General features: G+C 32.1%; 1 protein-coding gene across 3 annotated transcripts in view; it reads left to right on the plus strand.

Annotated features, from left to right (window-relative positions):
• The window catches only part of LOC129803999 (CDAN1-interacting nuclease 1), a 70,385-nt gene that overhangs the window by 37,411 nt on the left and 7,556 nt on the right, over window positions 1-25,418 (plus strand). Inside the window, exons 1-2 of one of the 3 annotated variants that reach the window (XM_055850933.1) lie at window positions 16,867-17,648; window positions 21,790-21,970. In XM_055850933.1, the coding sequence (XP_055706908.1) occupies window positions 21,839-21,970 (132 nt within the window). In that variant the 5' untranslated portion in view covers window positions 16,867-17,648; window positions 21,790-21,838. Of the gene's footprint in view, window positions 1-16,866; window positions 17,649-21,789; window positions 21,971-25,418 lie in introns of those variants that run through there. The other 2 variants (XM_055850935.1, XM_055850934.1) reach the window with 2 other exon arrangements.

Raw genomic sequence — 25,418 nt, forward strand, 5'->3', positions numbered from 1 at the left:
CATTTATGCTCAGTGTGTATTTTTTTTTCGTGTGTGAGTTTCGGGAGAATAAAAGAAAATGTGTAACATGGGAGGGAGGGCAGTAGGAATATATACACATAAAATTTGTCTCTGTGTATTCACGATATTATTTACATAATATACTTGGCACACGCTATATAGTCTTTTCGGGTTGTTGAAAAATTATTCTGGAAAAAATTACCAAAAAAAAAAGAAGAGGGTATGGGAGCTCAGAACTATTTTCCGTTTTTGGGCTGTTTTCTTTTTTTTTTTGAAGTAGGACTTATGGAAGGAAGAATAGTCAATATCCCATAACTTGTATAAATGTTGCTTTTTCTATTTGGAGCTCCACAAGAGAGCCGCATACAAAAAGGGGAGAATCTAATTAATAATCTCACCCTTTAACTTTTTGGCTACCATGGGAGGGTTGGAAACTAGCATATTCATGAGGTTGTTTAATTTCGAGAATATTTAAGTGGTTACCTAATGGTGAGGGTGGAAACTTCGATTAATCACAAAACATTTTGATCAATTTCTCTTGGCAATACGATTCTAATCATTTTCTGGAACCATAGAGATGGTTTTTTTTATTAATATGGGTGTTAAAATAAAAGTCCATTGTTTCCCCTTGGGAGAGTGAGACAAGTTCTCTCAACTGAATACACCTATAATGAGTCAGGTGATTGGCCACAAGGTGTTTTCCGTTGATATTTTAACACAAAAGTCATATATTCTGGCGGCAAACTCTCTTTTTTCTTGCCACTTGATGGGCTCACTGAAGAAGAGTAAAAAATATCTTGAGCATGTGTATATGGTTGTCTTGTTGAAGAACTGCAATTGGTGTCTCATTGACTCATTTTCCCGCCAATTTCATCAATGTCTCGATCTTGGGACAGCAGTCTTCGACACCATTCCAGTATTCACGACAAGCCTGTGTGGGCTAGAAAATTGGAACAGGTGGTGATAATGTTTTTTTTGCATTATTGAGGATTAAGAGTAAATGCAAAACTACGTCCCTCTTGGACAGGGTTGGATCTGATCAAATATTTGTTTACTTAACAAATTTTAAGTTTTTAAACTTCAATGATGTTCTAATGCCCAAAGCACAACAACTTTTGTTTGTAAACGTGTTTTCAAAATTTCCTATGAGAGAGAGTGAGATGACTAGACCTCTGTTTCATTCACTCTCATTGAAATGTCAAAAACATATTTACAAAATAAAAGTTATTGTGCGTTCAGCATAAGAACTCAACAATGTTAAATAAACCTACCCGCGTTTAACCTGATGCGTTAAAAACTAGATTTAAGAGCACTATAAATACTTTATGGCACTCAATGGGTCAAGTGGTAGAGTACTCGCTCTATGATGCAAGTGTCCCGGGTTCGAATCCCCTTTACGTCACCAGGAATTTTTCTGGCATTAACGGTGTTTGGATTGCATCCAGTGAGCTTCACTGCACTTGATTCCACGGGTATGGGACTGACAACCTCATCCCGTACAAGAAAAAATAATAATGCATGTCTAGAAATCTCCTTGCGGGAAGGCCTTGTTCCTTCATGGAACGTTGTGCCAGCATTATTATTATTATTATAAATACTTTATAATTAAAGTCAGGTTCCTCAAATATGAATATTTGGGGAGTATAAATGAAATTTCTCAATTTTCAAATGTGATTAATATTTTCAAAAATGTAACAAAATTCATGTGAAATGCACTTATCCTAAATCAAAAAAATAAATTTAGTGTTTTATCCATGCAAAACTTTCCTCACAAAACCTTAGTTTTACATTTTGAATTAAACCGTGTCGTTCATATATTTCAGAAACTTTAGTGAATTTCAAATATTTTTTAAAGGCATCGGATAAACCTTTTTATAGTCTATTTCTTAATAGGATATTTTATTTCGTAATCTCCCTTTCGAAATTGAAGTGCCTCTGAACTTACCCCAATCATTTCAGCCTACATTTCGGAATGTAAAATCCCCAACGAAAAATATATGTTCGAAATATTTCGGAAAATCTGTGCTGTGGAACTTAAGTGTTCTGTGTCCTAAAATTAGTGTTAATTGGAAAGATATCTTAAGTGGACATAACAATCATTTTACTCTCCTAAACAATCTCCCACCAAAGTATTGAATACATCTGTGATTTAATTATTTGATTAACTCATTTCTCTTTAAGACTTTGTGAAATAATAAAATTCAAATATATCACTGAGAAAAAAGAGGGTGCGATTAACTTTTTTTCCTCGTAACTTTAACACTTTTTAGGTGTAAAAATATATCAACATTTTTAATGTTAATTTTACACCTTTTTAGGTGTAAAATTAACATGAAAAAAGGGTAATTTTAACCCATAATACACCTAAAAAGCATAATATTTACACTGATTTCGGACCAATAATGCAGGATGCAGGGTAAAAGTAACATTTCCGGAATGTTATTTTAACTTTTTCGGATTTCTCTCAGTGATAGTGCTTCGAATACTTTAGCTGGAAATTCAATCGATTTGATGATGGTAGGATAGTTCCAAGAATTGAATACCTGCAAAATCTTAAAATCTCTTCTATGTATTCAATTCCCCAGAGGTATTAACGGTCCTTCTGGATCACGTTTCCACGATGAATTTCTAAATCTATTTCCAGAATTTATAAAGGGGTCTCTCGTGTGATTATTTTAATTAGGATAAGGTAAGCATGAATCGACCATGAAGGTTAGATCGTTACCCAAAAAAATATTTTTGAGAACTATTTATTGCTATTAACATGTAGCAAAAGATAATTCGTTGAAAGCGACAAATATAATTTTCAAAGGATTATTCTATTTTGAGGTGACGACTTAACCTTCATGGTTGATACATGCTTCACTCAATCTATTTTAAACAAAATTGCTATAATCAGGAAAATAAAATAAAGAGATAAAAAATAACTTAAGATGTTTCAAATTTTGATGTCAGTGGAAGATCGAAGGTGTGATTACTGCTTTTTGATTTGTGCAGTGATGAAACCAGACTGCTTATGGTATATGTGATTCTTTAATTGCCACTTCGATGTATTTTGAGTATTTCTCATTAAATTTTCCTTGTTTTAAAGTGGAACTTCCCACATTGCATTTTAAATTGGTGGCTGGTTATTTTCGAAATCAGTTATGTCCGAAAAATGTCCTGTAAGACTGATTGGAGGTGTTAGAGAAAATCTAAGAATTTCAATAGGTGTGATTTGAGAGAATCACACCTAAACAAGCACTTAACTGTCTGTCAGAATGCAGTGCAAAAATGGTTTTCCAAGTATCGAAAAACATGTGATAGAAAAATAGTATAAAGTTGTTTTTTTTAATGCGTGATATCTCTTACAAACGGTGAAAACAAGTAGATGAAACTTCCATCTAGACAGTGATGAACAAATTTTTGTATCCGGTGTAATGTTTTCGGGAAAAATTAGGCCTACATAGGTAGGAAAAATGTTGTACGAAGCTGAGTAAACCAGGGCAGCTTCGTAAAAATCACCACTAATTTTTCATTTTCGTGTAGAGGAAAACACAAGGATTTCCAGGAATTTTGTGAAGCGGAATCATGAACCTAATAAGTAAGAGATTTTTTGACATAGTGAATAATATAATTGATAGAGTATAATTGATTTGGTTTGTGTGGCATTCAATAAAAAATCTTAAATCGTGGTCATCATTGTCCATGCGAAACTGCGCAACCTCGTAAAATGTTTTAATTTTTTTTGTCGATTGTAATTTTATTGTTGAATTTCGATCTGTGAAAATCTTCTCGTTCTTGAAAGGTTAAAAGGAAGGTTTTACAAAATTCAAACATTCTCTGACATAAAAAATGAATTGTTCGAAGCTTATAGATCGTTCGAAGGTAGCGCGCTTTCCCCTACTCTGGTCACAAAACTATTTCAAAAAATATCGTCAATCACCTCAGATTCTGAGTAATCGATAAGATCTAGTTCTTCAAGAAAACTACACTTACTCATAAAAATCAGTTTTCTGTTAGTTTATCTGAATCCCAGATATTTTGGTTTAAACACAAAAATTGTTTTGTAAATCCAGCGTTATTAGCGGCATTTCTTATATGGAGCAAAAACTGACCCAGACAATCCGTATAACATAGGTATTTTAAAATTAAATATAGGAATTTAATACGTTAGAATAGAGCGAACAGTTATTATTTATTTATTTTATATTGATGTAGGGAGCTATGGTCGCCATCATTTGGTCCATTATCTAGTTTACAATTTTTCATGAAAAATGTGTATACAGACGCTTAACCTCTTAAAAGGATTATTTGAACACCGGTGTTTCATGGAGTAGGGTAAAGTGATATAATTTGGAATTAGTTTTACAAGTTGGACATGGCTTTTTTCTTGATAAATATAGTACAAAATTTGTTTTTAAGCACAAGGAACTAAATTATAAAACTAAAGCATTAAAAATATACAAATAAAAATGAATTACTAAATTTATCAAGACAAAAAGCCCTGTCCAAATTGTACCATTGTCCAACTTGTACCACTGTTCAATTTGTACCACTTTACCCTAAATGATTTTTTTCTAGATATCTAAAATTTCTTCTTTTAAGTTTATTTAATCACAAATCAGAAGGTTGCATGACTGGGATAATTTTTACAAATTTTAGTAAATATTTAAGCTCAAAAGTGAGGAATTTTTAAATTATCGCATTTATGAAAATTATCCCTCGTTGATATTTTAAAGGAAACTTCTTAAATATTAAATAGGTTTCAATTCAATCGTCCATACGGGTAAAACAAACACCAAATCCGCCTCTGTTGGATTTTTCAAAGTTTGAAGTTAGACGTTTCATTATTTTTCTTTATCGGATTCATTTTTATTGTTGATTTTCGGCCAGTGAAAAGCATCTCGTCCTTCGTCCTTAAAGGGTTAAATCCATTGCACATCACAATCGAGTTACCGCCTAAGAGTTGAATGCTTTCACTAATTGCACCACGAGATCCACAAAGGGGATAGTTAAGATCATACTAATAATCCTTGAGCCAACTTATAGACTGGGGGATTCTTCGTAGGTCCTGTGTCGTTGGCTCCAAACGTTTAGCCCCTAGATTTACGAGAGACGAATAAGGAATTTCAGGCAATTTTCAGGAACTGAGTTGGTTCCTGGTGATATACCAATTATTTGGTTCCGTAAGAAGGTGATAATTTCTATTTTTTTTGTTATAAGTTCTTAATATAATTTAATTTTATTAATATTCATATATTGAGAAATGTATAAAAAATCATTAGAATAAACAAATACAAAAAATCAGTATGGTAACTGTACCAAATTTTGGACAGCTTGTAATTTCGGCCACTTCTTTTGTTCCTCAAATTTCCATAAATTTTTAGTTTTTGCATACTCTTAAGATTATACAATACAAAAAAATGTTACTTTGATGAACTAGATGATGTGAAAAAGCCTTTTGATGAATTCCGGACGTCTAAAAGGAACTATGAGTATCAAGGTAGCCGAAATATTACCGAAAGCTATGCCTATATTTTTAATCGATTTAAAATGTATTAAGAATGATTTTAGAGAAAGCAAAGACGATAAGGTATCTACAAGGGTTCAAGCAGGACTCCTTAAAAAGAAGTGGCAAAAAAAATTAAAAAAAATACATTTTGAAGACTTTAGCTCTTGCATGCAACTATGCGGTAATTTGGTACACTTACCCTAATAGGGTGAAATTTGGAAAGGCGGACACTTTAGAAGCAGTCTAACTTCATAATGTCTTTGTGTTAAAGCTGTCTTGCATAGTCCGACTTTCGGTGTGTCCGACTTTCAGAGCTGTCCGACTTTAAGGAAATTATTGAACAATCTGAGATTCATTTCATCTCAGAGTAATTGTAGCTTGAATTGTGTACAAATCCGATCATATTAAGGAAACCGATATAGATGATGGTTCTAAATAAAATTAAAATTTTAAAATTTGCGCTAAAAGAAATAAGAAAACAGTAAAATTGCCCTTACTGGATTACTGTTAAATATGCTTATTTCACCTGCAGTCTTTGTTTCATTATACGACTTTTCAGGTGAGAATATTGCGATCGAGCTCAGCTCTGTCTTTAAAAGGACACCATATACACTGGCGGTATAATGAAGTATTTTTTGTGCAATCCATTAACGGACAAATAAAATTTACTTCATGCTTCGCTGAATTTTTGCTGGTTTTTTTTTTTCAGTATTCAGTTGAAATTTTATGCTTTAACCAAAGAGTATAAAGGAGAGAAAAAAAATTGTTTCACTTGTCGTATAAATATTCTCTGGATGGAATACACATACAGGCACCTGTAAAATTGTTTGACGGTGTTGAAAGATGTTCTTTTTTGAACTAAGAAACTCCTACCATGTAACATGTGTTCTTGCATTGTATTAGCATTTTTAATTATGTAGGCGATTTAAGTTTTGCATGAATTTCAGAGAGAAAGAAGAGGCTTTTCTTATGCGTAGAGCGATGTTCGTGCTAAAAGGTATTAGTAAGAATTTTTGTTGTAACAAAAGAAGTGCAGCGAAATTTCTTGGGAGTGAAAATTGACTACTCTCCTTCCTCTTTTGGCCCAAATTGACTTTCACACACGAGAAGCAGTTTAATTGAAGGGAATAAATTTTCCTTCGGGATTTTTTTTTCGCTGTTGTCGTTTGGAAAATAGGAAAATGTGGTATTTAGAAAATTTTATTATGAACTCGCGAGAATTCCTTGTATTTCCATAATTGAGATTAATTTAATGGATGGTTTTTATTCCTGTGTCTTAATAGCAATCACGAAAAAATAAGGTCACAAATGAATTTCTTCCGTGATTGTGAGCTTGAGGGATTTGTGTGGTAATTTAAACATGACTTAATGTGGGATTATTTATAATTCAATTAAATTTATATAGCATTATATCACAGTTGCCGTTGTGATTTCGTTGCTTGGTATTTTTTTTTTTGAATAAAAAGTGATAAGTAAATGGAACTAGGGAAAGATAGAGGGCACGTACATCGAATGATCGAGCACATGTTTGAATTCAGTCAACTGAATAAAAATAAAAATATTATATTTTCTGACTCAATAAATAAGTTAAATACCAAACTGTGTCTATGTAAAGAGTTCACGGAGATAACATAATATGAAGCATTGCGATAAATCACATACAATCGTCTCTGTAGATTGCGGAATAAACTTTTTTTTAGCGCGACAACGACCACGCTTGATCATCCAATATGGTTGGATAAATATGGGAAGAAGTATTGCAAATTGCTGAAGGTCTCCTCTCAATCACCTGTAATTTGAATGTCACGAAAAAATAGGCATACGGATAGCTGCACTTGGTCAGGGACAACCAAGGAAATCGTAAAAATTACTAATAACTAAAGTATGTGCGAAGATAAAGACTTTGCCTTAGAGCTGAAACAAAATCATCATCTGGGCAAATGATAATAATAAAAAAAAAATACGTTCAAGTGAAACGCATCAATTTACCATCAATTGGTGTATCATAGTTTGATCAATGGAAAGAAAATGAAGTGCTCTCTTCTTGTTCACAATTTAGGTCACATAAACATATCGATTGTGGTATTTTTTTATCAATTCTTCACGAAAAAAAATCATATTTTATTGAATTGTTCGTAAAGGCGATCAAGGGCGATTTGTTTTTCTCCTCACATGCACGATTGCTCATTTTATGTGATTGCACGACAGCAAATTAGCGTATTTTTTACTTCAAATTAATAACCAAACACGTCTCTAATCTCATCCACTGATAGTCTGTCGACTTCTTCGTCCAAATGATTCATTTGGATGGTTAGAAAATTTACATGTGTTTAATTGCTAAACAGTTTTGGCTGAAAATATGTGAGTCAAAGTGGCTGAAAAAGGCGGTTTTTGAGAGCTGTCGCTCTCTTGCTGGTATAGGAACTAACCCCACCATATCAATAAAGTTATTTATGACCGTGACGCTAAATTTACATTGTCAATTAGTAAGAGTGGTAATCTAATACTTTTTTTGTCGTAAATTAAATTTATTGAGTGGATATTTCTATTGTCTGATTTCGCGTTGTGTTATTTGTTTAAAATTATCTGCTGCATATTCAAATCATTTAACAATATACTCTCACCCCGCCCAAAAAAAAAAAACATCGAAGATGGTTAGGAGTAATTCAGGAAAGAAGGAATCATTGCGTTTTGAGCTTGATATTCTAAAAAAAAAAACGAAAGAATGTTGGAGATGATTATTAGTTTTTCCTTCAAAAAGCTGAATCAACAAAATTTGATGCGAGCATATCACATGCATAATGACCATGGCAAGACTTATTAAACTTATCAGCTGGTTATTGAAATGATGGATGTTAATTAAATTTAAATATTTCAACAAGAAAAATATGAAACTTATATGATAGTAATTTTTTTAATTACTAGGGCAAAGCGCGCTATCTTTGGACGACTTAAGCTTTGAACGATTCATTTCTTTTCAATAAATTTGACCCGTTATAATATTATATTTTTATAACCAGTCATATGCATGTTTCACATTTTTGAAAAGAACAATACATTAAATCCATTAGAAACATAGAAAAAATTGAGTTAGGATCGAGTTACCACTTATCTCCATGTTTAGGAAAAAAGAGGAATTAATTTTATTATAACTTTTGAACTCTTATTACAAGATAACTCAAATTTGACACAAAACTACTTAGATGTATTGGCTCTAGAGTCGTGAAAACAATAGTCCTAGAATTTAACGCTGGATTACTTAAAAACCTGATTTTTATTAACAATGCAAAAAAATCACTTCGTCATCATTTTTCACCACTTTTCGCCAGTTTTGTAACCACTTCTGGCCACCTACTTGAAAAGGTCGAAACTCGATTATTTTAGGCAATGTTCTAAAAAGAATACATTCAGCATTTCTTTTACCTCACGATCACCTTATTACTACTCACTTTAAACGATTTTCCTTCACTTTTATTTGAAAAATCAAATTATAGGTCTATTGCAGAAAGTAAACAATGCGGATTTGACAACTGAGAATCTACGAAGTGAAGTTAGTGTCACCTATTAAAAATAGATGACGACAGGTGGTAAAATCAATTCCAGAAGATAACCGCTTATCGCCATGCCTCATTTTTATACAAAAATAATATAAAATGAAATATTTATTAACTAAATACAAATTTTATGTATTCCACAAGGGTAATTAAATATTCAATAGACAAATTATTTATCCAATAAGGTATTTTTTGCTTGATGAACATTTGATAACACTTAGTATATTTGGTAAGAAATATTGGGTTCGATGCACTTGCTTAAAATATTACTCTAAAAAATGTTCAAAATCGTAAATCCAAAAAGAATAATTATTATTTTTCGACTCTATACGTAGCCGCAGTAAAAATACAAAGTACTTTGCGGCTCATTTAATACACAAATTGCAAAAAATAGCGATTTCAATATAAGTGGCGAAAAGTGGGGCACTGGCGAGAAGTGGTGATTCCACCCTATCCGAAGCTTGAGCGCTTTGCCTTACATTTTTTATAGTTGAAGCAGATTGATCAGTGGATTAGTACAAAATTGGCAGTAAATATCAATTAATGCTAAGAAAATGAAAAAAACTTCTAACTTTTTAGAGCAAAACATAATTTTAAATAGTCGTAGAACATTTTTTTTTGGATCACCGATGACCCAATCGTCTTAAAAGGGTTATAAGGGGAAGTGGGGTACCTTTAAACTTGGATAGCTTTAAAATTGGGCATTTTTCTCATATTTTTCAATGAAACTGAACCTTAATAATAATAATAATATTGGCACAAGATTTCATGAAGGACCTTGGCCTTCCCGGAAGGCGATTTCTAGACGCGTATTATTATTTTTTCTTATACGGGATGAGGTTGTCAATCCTATGTCACATGGAAACAAGTGCAGTAAAGTTCACTGGATGCAATTCGAATACTTTTAATGCCAGAAAACTTCCTGGTGATCTAAAGAGGATTCGAAATCTGGACAATTGCATTATAGAGCGAGAAACTCTCTTGATCCATTGAGTCAGTTGAAACTTATTGTGGTATAACCTGTGTTATTGTGGTATAACCTTATTGTGGTATAATTTAGCTCCACAAACCAATTGCATCACAATTTACATCAATTTGTTTAAAAAAAAGAGGAAAAAGTAAAAGGTACCCCAAATCAAAAGTGCCCCACTTCCCCCTAAAGTAATTTTTGATCAATTTTATGTTTTTTTTACTAACCAAAATAATATATTTTACAACCAAAGAAATATTTCACTGACCTCAATTGCTTTAGGCCATTTTAATAAGGCAACAGCCACTAGCCTCTTTTTATTTTGCGACTCTCAGTATTTGGTAAATTTATTTATCATAAACACTTGGTATAGTGACGTATTATGACTCCGGTGATTTTGTGAAATTTTCTTCAAGTTAACACAAATTATTTTACGAAAAAGTTCCGAGAAAATTTTTTAGCAAAAAAATTATAGTGGATGACTAAATTGTTGCAGGGAACAAATATTTGATTTTCTACTTTAGAATGCTTAAAATAATTAAATTTTGTAAATTTTCCTTAGACTGACTCAATGCAAACACATCACTAGATGGAATAGATGTAAAATCAATTCTTTTTGTTGTTATATCCTATTCACTCTTTCTGAGTTTAGAGTAAATTTCACTTATGCTTAACGTGTAATCTTTAGAAGAGTTGGTTCAACTAATTTCATAATAGCTCTTATTGTTTTCTTCCTAAAATTTACATGAAAATGGGAGTCTCAATATCTTTGTTTTTTTCACTAAAATTAGCAAATCGAAAATAATTGAAAACATTTTACTAATTTTCGTTTTTTATTATTACTCTTTTTATATATTAAATTTATTTAATATTGTTTTTTAATCTCGATGTACTCATATTGCGAGTTGTGAAACATACGCATATGATGCACGCATCTCCACGAATTTTTTCGAATGAAAATCATCTCGACTGAAGTATATTCTTAAAACGAAACATTTAAATATACTATACTTCAGTCGTGATGAAATTTTACATCGTAAAAGAGTAACAATTACATCGATATCCGTCGAGTTAATTCAATTCGACGATATAGTTTTAACTTACCAGTTTTTTTTAGTGAGTGCAACTATCATGCAATAAATATAAATAAATAGTAAAATATTTATATATGCGATAAATTATTCCCATTGTGCTCTGTGATTGTGTAAAGAGTTGAATGCTTTTACGAGCCAATCAAAGAGTGCTTAAATATTTAATTAAATGTAGTGCTTAAATCCGAAACTTTTAAACTACTTTTATGAATGAAGAACCTGAAAAACATTTAATGAGTAAACTAGTACAAATTCTGACAATAAATAGCTGCAAAAAATTAGCCTTAAACATACACTATTGTATTCATTGTATTCGTATTTTATTGATTCAAAGTTTTGTGCTTTTCATTCATTTACTTTTTATCATTATTTCGCCTTGGGCGGGCACTCAATGGGCAAGTGGTAGAGCACTCGCTGTATGATGCAAGTCTTCCGGGTTCGAATCCTTTTTAACCACCAGGAATTGTTCTGGCGGTAAAGGTGTTCGAATTGCACCCAGAAATAATAATGGATGTTCCGAAGTCCCCTCGCGCGGAGGCCCAAGTTCCTCATAGGAACTTTGTGCCATCATTATTAGTATTATTTTGTCTGAAACTCCTTAAATTTTCAGAGTTGTCCCTTAACATTTTTGGAAATTTTAAACAAAGAAAATATTCCAGGTGATATTTAATATGATAATATGGGATGACGTCACCTCATGGCGGCACGAATCGTAGATTTCCACAATGTTGGGGATATTCCTGGTCCCTTTTTCATCTTTTCGATTTCTATAGTGAGCCGGATCATGTGAATCATTCCTCACGATGTATAATGTGGCTGCACCACCTCAGCTGCCTATCTCTCGCCTCTTTCACAATGTGCTGAATCCCAAGACTTTCTCTGATATTCCATCATTCTTGACCTTGTTCTTCAGAGTCAGTTTCAAGGAACACTCTCGCATTTGCATCTCTGCTACATGGAGGTAATTGTCATAAATCTTTTGGGATCCCCCACATTCAGTTACCGTAAAGCAAAGCCGGTCCCATCACAGTTTCATAGACTAACTAAGTAATTGAGAGACTTAAACATTTTCCTGTCACAGGACTAAACTGGAAGACGGCCATTTCATCCAATCGATACTCTGTGTTGAACAAGCATTCAAATTTCAGATTACGGTAATTTAAGGTTTTTCTTACGAAACAATAATGGCAATTTACTTTGAAAGCTCCATAGTATTTAACAGGTATTCATTCATTCATTTTCAACCGCTTATCCCTATTGGGGTCGCGGGCCCATGACATCCAAATTAGCAGCCCACGCTTGTCGATCCTTCGCCACTTCAGGAAGATGTTCGGGTTCGATCCCAAGGCGTTCCAAGGCAAGATTCTGAATTTGATTTAGCCACCTTGTCCTAGGTCTGCCTCGAGGTCGACGCCGTCACAATGGTTCTAACAGGTAATAATAATAAAAATTAAAGCATTTGAATTTTAATTACTAAAACTTTTCTAAAAGAACATACCCTCAGGTGCGTTCAATACACACAGGTGCTTTTTATTTACTCTACTTTTAATTACTCTTCTATTTAATTAGGTACTCTCTTAATTATTACTCGAACAGTCAATAAATATGCATGGGACAGCACGGTAAAGTTTAAATTTTTAAAGTTATGTGAATATATAGGACTAATTTATGAAGAGGAGCTCAAAAACCTAAAATCCTTATTTCTTATCAATAGTGTTCTAGGGCTGATAAAAAAAAACACACGTGCGGAAAAATATCGAGGTACATTTTATTACTTTTCATTACTTCCGGTCTAACTTAATGTTTCTCAGATTCTTTTTCAAAGATTATGATAATGGTCCGAGTTGAAAAAAATCCTAATCAGACATCGCTTACATATTGCTGAATTTTAAAATACAAAGAAACTGTAATATATGCATTACCAAATTATATAAAGTTTATATAATTATATAATTTAAATTTCGGAGGAAAACCCCTCCGAAACGTCGTAGGAGAAAATAAAGGAGAAAAAAAAATACCAGGTCATATCCGTGTATATTTCATACCAAATTATAGTTCTCTATAAAAGTCAAATAAAAATTGTCAATTATTTTCCATTATCAGTTTCCACTTATCCTATATCTACATTAAATTTTTAAAAATATTAAATATTCTTTCCAAATATCCTTTATGTTTTAAAGTTCAATCTTGAGTTTAATTTTGCTAGTGTTTTTCCTTAGAAATGGGAATGCAGCAAAAATAATTCTAAGAAGCGTTTTTTCATCGCAGTATGATTTCAATAATATGTTAATGCATAAAGATTTGAAGCACACTTTAAAAATATATATAAATATATATGTACAAAATACCAGGATAAGTATTGAACTATTAAATTGCTCTTATTAATTAAGAACTTAAGACAATTTTGAACGAGTGGACTGGTAGGGGGAGGTGGGGCTACATTGAGCTGTGGGGCTAGATTGTTATACGGCTTTTTCGCCTACTTCTAAATGAAGCTGGTCCTTTCAATTATTTTATTAAAATCCACAATTATTTTGTCTATCCAAATTACTTCATATTAAAACCCAATTTCCATTAGAAATATATGATAAAACCGTATAACAATGTAGCTTCACAGCTCAAAGTAGCCCCACCTCCCCCTAGATACAATATCCAATAAGTCAGAAAACTTAAAAAATAAAGAACCCAGTATATTGACATTATTGGAGTCGTACTGTATTGCTTTTTATTTTACAAAGAACATCACTGAAACTACTTATGAATTTTTTTTGGTGTTTAATTATAACATATTTTTTATTTTGACATCAAATACTGAATGTAAGTTATTATTAAAAACAGAATTTTGAAGAATTATTGGATTTGTACTAAGATAAAAGTTATTGAGGCTTTAAATTTTTACCATAAATAGACTTCATTAACCTCCTTTAACGTTTAAAGTTAAAAGGAATAATAACATGGAATATGGAATATGCAATGATCCTAAGCATTGAGGCTTGTGGCCATTGGTTAGAGGTCCCTTGCATAAAGTTCCTTTTACTTAATCCATTTGCTATAAAATTTTGTAGCCTAAATATCTTCAAGGATTAGCCTGTTCTTTTAAGGCCCTAAGTCAGTGTTCTCAAAATAATAATTTGGGACAATCGATCACCATATTCGTTTTCCATTTTAGGTTTTTTTGAAAAATGTTCCCTCCTGAAATAATTTTACAAAAAAAAATGATTACTCGGGTTAAGAAGTTAATATAGCAACAAAAATCTGCACTGACATTTATTCAGTCCACACCACACCTATAACTTGTGTCCAGTTCGGCTTTTTTGCCTTTCTCGTCAAACACTATCTTTGGAAAATAATTTAAAAAGCATATTTATTGTTGAGATGAGGATAAATAGTCTGTAGTAAAGTTGTAGAGTAATATTTGTTCTAAAAAGATATGAAAACTGGATAGGGGAAACTGGGGCACCAGCAAACACGGGGTAGCACCAAACACTGCGATTTTTTAATCAGATATTCGAGTTCTGAGGACAATGCCTATAGGAATTTATAGGCACTATAGGAATTCTTGTCCATTAAAGAAATGGTCGAGATAGTCCATGTAGTTTAGAAATAAAAATTAGTGTTTGGTGCTACCCCGTGTTTGGTAGTGCCCCAGTTTCCCCTATTTCTTTCGCTCTTAAGAATCTGTAATATATAGAGGATAAAAGTGTAACAAATTACTCAACGTCCGATGTTCGTTTTTGCTCTAGTGGCCCTAGCATTTTCAAGGATATTTTAAAGCCCTATAGAAAAATTGCTCGAAAACAACACTTCCATCAGGGATTGAGCAAAACGGTTTTTAGCAATGTTGGAATGGTACATTAATGATGATTTTGCGAGCACGTAAAATTTAAATACCTATCCTGCTACATTTTACTTTACACGGGCTTCAAATCTAACGCCCTAGACCTAGACACACTTACGACTTAAGCCGAGCGACGACTAAGTGGAAGATTATGGAAATATAGTTTAACCATTATTTCTAATAATTACTTTAAGCCGCCTCTCGGCTAATCCTCAGGTCTGACTAGGGCCTAAGGCTTAACAATATGGCTTAATTGCTCTAATTTCTTATCAAAAACGAGTTTTTGGAAAAATTTAACTTAGAATTGGAATATTAGAGATATGATGTATTTACTTACTTAGGTGGTTGCAACATCGTCTTAAGGGATCGGACCTCTCGCACTAACTCCCTCCAGTCCTGGCGACTTCATCCTCGCCCCCCTTCAAGCTCACTGTTTAGCAGCTTTATGGGCATTCTTTCAGGTGGCATTCGTATGACGTATATTAGGTTCTCAAAAATCAATAAAATTGCTCTGTATTTAAGATTTTAAAATATTCGGGAACTGGGCTAAACTTTTAGTATGAAGATATTATCTTATGCTTTGAATTACTAATTATTAGGATCCCAATCGATTCAGGTTGATCCTCGAGAATATTCATTCTGTAAAATTTGGCGGTAAAGGATTAGGTTAAGGAACTTTATGCAAATGACCTTTAAAATCAATCGACAATTTTACAGGCCTAAATAAGATCAGCTTGGGTCTATTTGGGGCTTTATACCCTTGATTCAAGTTTTTCTTTTTTTGTAATACTTAGCAGAATTAGGTGTTTGTGGTTTGTGTGTAGTATATTACGGTATAGTCCTTAAAAAATTGGGTCATATGTAATCAGTTTACCTCCAAAAATGTTAAGTACTTGAAAAAAGAACTTTTGAGATTGTAGCTAGACACTTGAAAGGAACCAAATGTCTATCAAAAAAGTTCATTGTCTTTGATGTGCAGACAAGTGAGAGGGATTTATGAGTTTGAGGAGGATTTCACTGCTCAATAAATTGGGGATTAAGTTATCAATAGAACAAACACTTGTAGCATTACCTCGTTACACTTTTGTTCATTGTACCCGCACTGATAAGATTTGCACTATCTTTCAGTTTCATCCAATGCACCCATTATCTTTGGGTTAATTTGTCTGAGATTTTCATGGATCTGTGCATTTCAATGTTTTACAAATTGAATTTTGATGTAATGAGTGTGAAAATTGCATCCGCTGTGTTATTGTGCATATGAGGTTGTGCAACGAATGCTGGCTCGCGGTTTCCGAGTTCTTGGGCGCGCGCGCGCACCTTCGGCTCTCAGTTCCAAGTGCGATGAACCAAAAAGTTTGAACTGTTAGTGCAAAAGCTTCTTCTTTTTTTTTCAAATGAAATATTACCTATATTGCTTCATGCGAAGAAATCAAATATTTTCTCTTAATGTGACCGCCTTTTGGTGACCTTGTGCACACTACTTTGCGTCTCTTTAAAATTACATCGGCGTCAAATCAAAAAATCAGGTCATGCACTTCTCATGGTGTGAAAGACAAAAAAAAATCGAGCAGTCTGCAGTACGATTTGTGCACATTAGCATTCTGCATTGATGGTTTTGTCTCTTGAAATAGGGAGAGCATTTGGTGTTGTTTATGTGCGGTTTTTCTGCTTAATTGTTGTTCACAATGAGTTGATACTTTATGGAAAAATCAAGGGAGTTTTGCGGGAAGTTGACGATTTTATTATGTGAAAAATTTATTTCCTAGTGTTGTGGAAAATATCTCGGTCAGTGATATGAGGGATATAATAACAACAACAACAAAAATTACTGCCAGTATCTCAATGAACTTGTGCTGGAAATCCACCCACTCTCGGACAGTTTGTTTTCTTTACTGGGTATTTTAGAGATAGTGCGTTTGAAATAAATGTAATTTCACAGACCGATTTAATAGTCAGTCTGCAATGAGTTGCCGATAGAGACTCATCCATTTTGGATTTATAAGAGCTTTGAATAGAGTGGAAGATTATTTTTGAAGGCGTTTTTCTCGCGTGTGTTGGTCAATTCTTGGCTTAATCTATTTGGCTGTTGATTGTGTATATATACAAATTGTTGCTGGCAAACAGCTGACTCTTTTGCATGTGAAGAGATATAAAGGAGAAAAGAAAAGAAGCAGTTTTGTTGAAAGGCGAACCATAAGGCAGTTCGCAACAAGATATCGCGTCTTGCCGCATCCGCGATCAGTTGCTCGTCAATATTTGCAGTGAAAAGAAGAGATTTCTCTACGATCGTCAAGGCATCGTCTCTCATCTCCAAAATCAATATTCCAAAAAGAAGTATTACGAAGAAGTGACTTTTTTTTCTCAATTTTAGTTATTTTTTTGTTCATTGGACACTATGTGAGTGATATTTCTTGCTACAATTCCTCATTTCTTACAACAACATAACAAAAAAAAAATACTAATGTGAGAGTGATCGCGCAAGTGCTTCCAGAAAGTTCCTAAAACAAAGTGATATAGCAATTGATGCATGTGACGACAATATTTTCGATTAGTGATATATTTTCTTGTTCAATATTAAAAGGACTTTGCTTCAACTCAGCAAAACTGATAGTCAATTACAGTCTATTTGTATCTTGTTAAAAAGTTATTTGAGAGTCTTGTGAAAAACATTGCGTCATTGGACATCTTTACAAGTCAAGTAAATAACATTTAATTTTTTTTTATTCTCTGTCTCTAGGAATCCTATTAGTCTCCCCAAGAGCACGAAGAATAAGACAAAGAGCTAGAGCTCTAATATCAAGGAAAAGAAAAATTGGTGTATGACTTAGACAGGGGCAAATAGTGATGAGATTAGGGCAATTTAGGAGGAAAATGCTTGATTAATCACAAGTATTTGTGGTTTATATTTGAACAATTTTTATGGCTTTCCAACAGCCTTAATTGGCTTGCGTCCTAGGTTTTGTGACAAACATTAAAAAAATTGTAAATACTTATGTACTTTATCGTGGTTCTCTCATCAACAATCTTTTGTTGAATAAGATTTTTGCTTTTGCTGTAAATCTTAGGTACACTCAGAAAAAAAAGTTTAAAAGCTGCGGTGTAGTTGAAAGCGTCTACAAGTTTTACGATGATGGGGGGAATATGGGAAAATATTGCCTAATAAAATTTATTGATACTTTTAAAATCATTAAATACGACGTACAATATGTACAAAGGCTCGTTATCTTTATTGTGATATGCTTACGGTGCCTTAAGTCAGCTCTATCTTCAGTGATCGCTAATGTTTCAGGTTGGATGGCAAGTTTTAATTTCAATACTTAAAATATAATATTTATACTTGGCACTCCTGAAGTTTAAATTTTCAGGATGTTTTAATTTAAAAATTCAATGTAAGTTTTTTGTTTGTTTTTTTTCAGTATTAATTTAATTTAATTCTTACGACATAAAGTAACATAGAAACAGTAAAAGATTATAAAGACGTTTCTTATCTTCTCTTAAACTAGTACAATCCACTTCTCAAGTACTTATTTATAATGAAATTGCTTCATAGAAGTGCATACAAAATTGTTTTTGCTGTCTAGACTTGAATTCATATCATATGCAATATTTGGTAAAATACTGCAGTGTTTGAAAATTTTAAAAGTCTATGAATGCACACTGAAACTCTGTGATCTTTAATATTTGGTTTTCTATTTGAACCCAATTTTTAACATTCTTACCTGAAATGTTAGGAAATTTATTAAATATTTAATGGTTTTATTTTTTTTAATTGTATTCTTTGTTATTAATTTTTACATTTTATAAATTTAAAAATTACTAATATTATTTGTAAAAACTTCTAAGTAATTCATTAACTTTGAAAATTAAGTTCAAAAGGACAATTAAATTAAAAAAAAGGTTTATAAATCAGCGGTTTATCTAAAAAAAAATCATTGTTGATTTAATGATGTAATGTTTTTTTTAAGTAATCACGTGATTTTTTCTCTTTTATTTTTTTATTAATGAATTCTAAAACTGAAATAGTCGATTTTATCGCACAGTCTCGTAGAAGCATATTCTAAATCTGTGTGCAATATAAATGAATATTTTCAAAAAACTTTTTTTTTATTTAGTTCAAAGATAGAAAATAACGTGAAGTCTTTTAACGAAGAACACGTCTGACCAGATTACTGTGAGTTAAAGTCTAAAATAATCTTGGTTTTTCTGACAAGTTTTCTGATCTTCCCTTTAGGAGACAATTTTATTCGTCCACCATTAGTCTTCTATTATGAAAAAATATTTAGAAACTCGATTAAAAAAATCTCCTACGAACAAGAACACTGAAATAATTGAATTTTAAACTTAAAGTCCTTTTCCATAAAGCTATCAAAGGCTGATAAGATAATCATAAGCAGAGATTTTTTTTTAATTATTCAATTACCAAAATCAAAAAAGAATGTTCAGCTGGGATACCCATCTGATAATTGAAATATTAGTTTAAATAATCACAAAATTATTTTTATTATACTGATATAGGGGAAGGCTTTCAAGCTTCGTACACACTCTGGCTTTGAACACTTCATATTTTTCCCATAATTCTTTAATGAATTTGACCTATTCGCAATATTATTTTAATAGCTTATCTTAAGTCACATATTTCCTGAAAAAAGATAAGATTTTTTAAGGGGGTTCCCCTAATTACAAGTTCAAATGTGGTTCATATATATTTTCATTACCTACTTAATGGATAAACTGTCTAAAAGAATTGTTGTAAACCTACTTTTCCATATTTTACAGCACGTTAAAGTCAAAATGGTGTTCAAAAAATGCATGTTTTTTAATAAATTTTGAAAAACAGTTCCGATTTCACGATTTTCTTCTGGTTTTCATAGTTTAAATACGAAATACATTGATGAACATTAAAAGCTTTTTTTTAGTTTCGTTTTCTTGAACAAAAATTACGATATGCAGATTTCCTGACAATTAGGATGTGTTGCGATGAGGCGCTCCAGTGTACTATGCATTAGTCCGCCATTTTGTAATACTTATTTTCAGAAAAAATGAAGTACTTTAAACATATATAAATCTATAATAAAAATTTCATGAAGCTTAGTCATTTTCTTCTCTTAAAAATATAAAATTGAGAAAATGTGGAAAAAATATGAAGTGTTCGAAGCCAGAGTATGTGCGAAGCCTCAAAAGATTCCCCTATGATTTAGCTGAAATTCGTTTCTATATCAACAATTGTAATATAATGCCTTCAATCACGTTTCCCAGAAGCCTATCAACTTTCGCCATGATAAAATAATACCTAAATATGATTTTGCGAGCTAATAAAATCATGTACGTTAGCGGTAAAGCTTATTTAAGCAGTAACGGTATGTGTTTTAGCTCAAGCTTAAGTATTAATAGGTCGGAGAAATTAATCAATGTTTGCAATTAGTTCTAATGTAATGCGTGAAGCTACTTTTAACGGTCATCTTCAGGTGGTAACCATTTTAATATGATCAGGATCATTATTTTAAACATTATTTTATAATAATCTTTTTCATTATTTGTATTTTTAATAAAAGTATGCAAGTGTTTAATTTTATTTTGAATTGAAATATTTCTTTGCTAAGTAATTTTTTAAATACTCGTGCAATATTTATCTGTGATTTTTTTTGTATAAAAAAGAGTAAAACAAATTGATTGGTAACCTGATTTTCCGCGTGATGGCGCTGTTTTCTCCCGCAATGTGGCGCTAGCAACTGTTATTTTAAATTTTCAAGCGTTTGGTCAATAATTTAACCAAGTTGAATAATTTTCACGAGAATTTTCAAACATTTATCCTTCATTTGAATTACTGTAATTCTGATATTTGCAATGTTTTTTATGCAACTAAGCAAAATACTAAAATTGACCCCCATGGCATGAAGTTTGTTTTTTTTTTTTTTTGAGTGCAAGAATACTCCATTGTAAACGTAAATCTGAATGTGTGGTTCTTTTCGCGCTGATTTCACGGGTATAGTGTGAAAAAGTGTGTTTCTATGTAAATATTTAGCACGATGTTTTGAAAAAAAAGCAAGAAAAAAGTTACACTTCAAAACTGTGCTGTGCATAATCTTATATCTCCAGTGAGAGAAAATTATGCTGAAAAAAATCATTTTTACGCGTCACAAGTGCACTCGTTGGAATTTAATTGATCAATTTTCTCAGGTGGGATAATAATTATTTACATCTATACCTGTCTGGTGGTGAATTACTTGAAATGTGATTAACAGTTTTTTCTTTTTGGTATGCAAATTCAGCAATTTGAATTTTATGCGTTTGCATGATTTTAGCAATTGAATTTTTATCAATGACGGCAGTGAAGGATAAATGATTGGGGTTTTTTTAAGCAATATACTTAAGAAAAATAAGTTCGAAGATAGGAAAGAAATCATCAATTTCAAGAGCATGACTTTGTACCTGTGAGCCGCTCACCCAGTTCTCACCTGGTGCGTGAGATGATTTCTCTGTGGTCTTATTCAATAAATTACTTGTTATCAGAAGATGGGTATTTGGCGATAAGTGAATTAGAACTTGTACGATAAGACTGACAATGTCCGTGTGAAATTCTTATTGTATCTTATATACTACATGAATCGTGCCACGTGGGATCAAACGTCTAATTGGCTTCTTGTTTATATTATTACAATGCCATTTTTATCTGTTTTAATTTTCACTTTCAACACTTTCATTTTTGCAATCGTGCCAATGGAGTGTCTTTCGGTTCATTCATCGCAAAAAAAAGCAAAAATAAAAAATAAATTGAAGGCAAACAAAGCAATATTGTGTAATGGATTTTTCTCTCTTTTCCATGCTGGATCTTCTTGCAGACGGAATTGCACGTGAAGAAACTCACTTAAGAGTTGAAGGAGGTGAGAGATGCCAGAAGAGAAGGTCCAGGGTAAAATCTCTGAGCCACTGAGCAAGGGGGAGAAGATTGAGCTATTTGAGGAAGATGAATTAATCTTTGGCAATGCCACAAAAAAGAAGTTTTCACCTGTTTGGCGACAGGTAAGTGGAAAATTCCAATAATTAATTTCATGCGATATTTTTGGAGCTTTCAAATCTCTTTCGGTTGCTGGCTGGCTGGCTAAATCATTAAAATATTTCCATACACATGAGTCATCAGATCATTGGCTGTTTAGGGGTCGAGAGCAACTAATTTTACAGCATAGATAAAAAAAAATGTCTAGTACAAAAAGTGTTGTTTGTCTATTAGACTGAAATATTAAGAAGGAATGGAAGAGTGACCCAGACTTTGCGGAATACTCGAAATCACTAGTTCGATCTTAAAGGCTATCCTTTTAAAAAAATAGAAGATCAAAATCGTTTAGTGGTTCAACACTGAGAAAAAAAGAGGGTGAGATTAACTTTTTTTCCTCAGAACTTTAACACTTTTTAGGTGTAAAAATATATCAACATTTTTTAATGTTAAATTTACATATTTTTAGATGTAAAATTAACATGAAAAAGGGTAACTTTAACCCATAATACACCTAAAAAGCATAATATTTACACCGATTTCGGATAAATAATGCAGAGTAAAATATTTCCGGAATGTTATTTTAACTTTTTCGGATTTCTCTCAGTGAAGCAATGAGATAAATCGTCAGTTGCATCTATTATTGTCGTATCTGCATATCCTTTGTGACTTGTATTGTAACTTGCATGAAATACAGATACAAAATAAATGCAGATACGACAACGATGCATGCAACCGACGATATTCCTTACGTTCACCAATAACCTTCCCGTTTTGAAAGCTATCTCCGGTTCAGGTTTATAGTGTACCAATTCTAAGGTACAGCTTTCTCCGGTATCCGGCTAATAACATTTCGAATTTTCGAATCTGGTTAACGGTTTTATATTTTGTGCTCTGTGAATTTATCGTCTGCTAAAAAACAACAGAATTTTCTTCGTGATATATATCAAAATTACGTATCAAAAACCTTGATAAAATGAAAATAACACTTTAATTAATTGAAATTAAAACGTTCTGTCATCCTAAAATTCTACAAAACTGCATAATAATAAACGTTTTGCAGTAAACGACGCACTGTTGTGTACGATTAAAGTGTCAAGAATACCGAAAATTCGAAATACAAGAACAGCCAGCGCTAAAGTGACGAATATGCGAACTTGTATTTTAGATTTCCAGATAATTTTCGAATCGGTTTTGCTTGTCATTGGAGTTGCTTTATTTCTTCGAAATGTTATTACTGAATTAGAATCATTATCGTTCTCACTATTTTGAGCCCTTCGAGGTGTCTTTCAGAATATTATATTCTGCAATTTCGTATAAAACAATGTACCCGTTTATTACGGATTTGCACTAGGTTGGGATCAATCGAAATTCAACCAGAATTCAAAAATCTTTGAAAACAGTCTGTTTTTTTTTTAATCCGTTGAGAAATAAGTCATCTAGGGATATTTAAGAACCAAGATAGATTCAGGCAGATCCTCAAGAATATTTAAAGTGCAAAATGTGGCTAAGGATCATTGATTTAGAGGTCTTTGCATAAATTTCCTTTACGCTATTATATGTACTGTATTATATAATACTTGCCTCAGTATATCTGGGCCTTAACCTATTAGCATAAGAAATTAGTCCAAAGAGCATTTTCTGACCAATCCCAAAGTTTAACTTCAAAGTTTTATTTTTTCGGTGGCCCTGATCAATTTTTTTAATGCATAATTGGCAATTGTGAATAAGTTCCCTTTCAAAAAAAAACCATTTTTTTAAGTGAGACATCAGTTTCGGTTGTCTCGAAAATTATTCTAAATCACGTTTTAGAAGAGAAGAGGTAAAATGGGGGAAAATGAAGTGCATTTTTCCAATTTCGAGATAAATTAAGCCTACACAAAAAGGGTCATAAAGACGCTGTTTAAATGATTTTATTGTCAAGTTAGCAAAATTACCAAAATTTTGCTTTTACGACAATAATCAAAATGGACGTAAAGTTTTGTGTCAAATTTTAGACATCACGATAGCTATAAATTATTAAAGTAATAATAATTATTAAACTTATTATTTGGTATTTTAAAAATTTACCGGTATAATTGGAAGTATTTTTCACGCAAAAATTTGTTTTTTCAATTTTTTAGTGCAAATAATGTTGAAAAATTTCACCTAAACTTCGTGGGAGTGAGTTTTTTGCACTTGTACGCAAATTATTAAGTTTAGGAGAACATTGACACCTTTCGAAATCGTAATACTCATGCTCAAAATAAATTTACTTGAGATATTAACACCATTGTTCTCAAAGATTCTTTTGATAAGATTGACTAATGTGTTTGGCGCGCTAAGCGCAACATCCTTATCATGGTCAATATTCCCAAAATTTTGTTTAAGAGGTTACGTGGATCACGAACTACTTACTTTGAGGTAGTCATGATTACTCGAAGTAGACACATCAGAATTCCAAAAATAGAATAGTTCCTATTAGCAGATGAGTTAAACCCATACTTAAACGAGGAATTTTTGGACAAATCTTGTAAGTAACTTCTGGTTAAGGATAAAAGAAATCCTTTGTCTTACTATGACATTAATTCATCGTATAACAGGAAATATTTGTTTTTTGATTTCTGATGAATCTACCCCGAGTAATTGTACCGCAAAGTTTTTTTTAAAGGTCTTAAAAAATCAAGTCCCAATGGCTGCATTTTTAAAATTTTTAAATTAAATTTTAAAAATTTTATTTTTTTATTATTATGCTAAAAAAAATCAAAAAATGCTGTCATTTAGTCTTCGTCACCTATATAACCCTTTAAATTCGATTGCCATCAAAGAGATCTTCGGTTAGATATCTGAAATCGTCGAATTTCTTTTTGACGATTCTTCATACTTTTCGTTTCAAAGACCTCATATAATGACAAAGTTATTACGTTAGAATAACTAAAATTTACGTCGTGATGATCAGTTTTTACTGTACTGGGCTGAACCGAATATGTACGGCCACACTTAGCTTAAGTCGTTTCGTATATTACGAAATTAGACAAAAAATCTTAGTATTAAGGATTTTCGCTTCCTTATTAGATTTATGTTTAAAAACAACTTAAAAAATAGTTAATTATCATTAAGTTTGGTTTTAGTAATTTTTTAAAATGTGTCAGTTTAAACACATAAAGAATTTTGACTTTTTAAAATGAAAGATCTTTAACAACGAATATGAAACAGTTTTAAGAATATAAGGGAAGAGGTCTACTTAAGACCTCAAGGTAATCGTCTGGTTGCTTAGGTTCGAAAACCTAAGGCTTAACCATTCATATGGCTCAACTTTTCTAAATTTTTTACCGGTAAAAATAAATGGATCACCGGGGATCATTTGAAAAGTATTGATCTTTTAACAAAATAATAAAAAAATTGAAACCTTAACGTGTCGTCTTTACTGTTCGCTTAGGTGAGAGAAATATATTGTGAGTAATGAGTTTACGATGATACATGTTCTATCACGATAAA

The sequence above is a fragment of the Phlebotomus papatasi genome, chromosome 2, assembly GCF_024763615.1.
Source record: "Phlebotomus papatasi isolate M1 chromosome 2, Ppap_2.1, whole genome shotgun sequence".
In the NCBI taxonomy this organism is placed as follows: Eukaryota; Metazoa; Arthropoda; class Insecta; order Diptera; family Psychodidae; genus Phlebotomus; species Phlebotomus papatasi.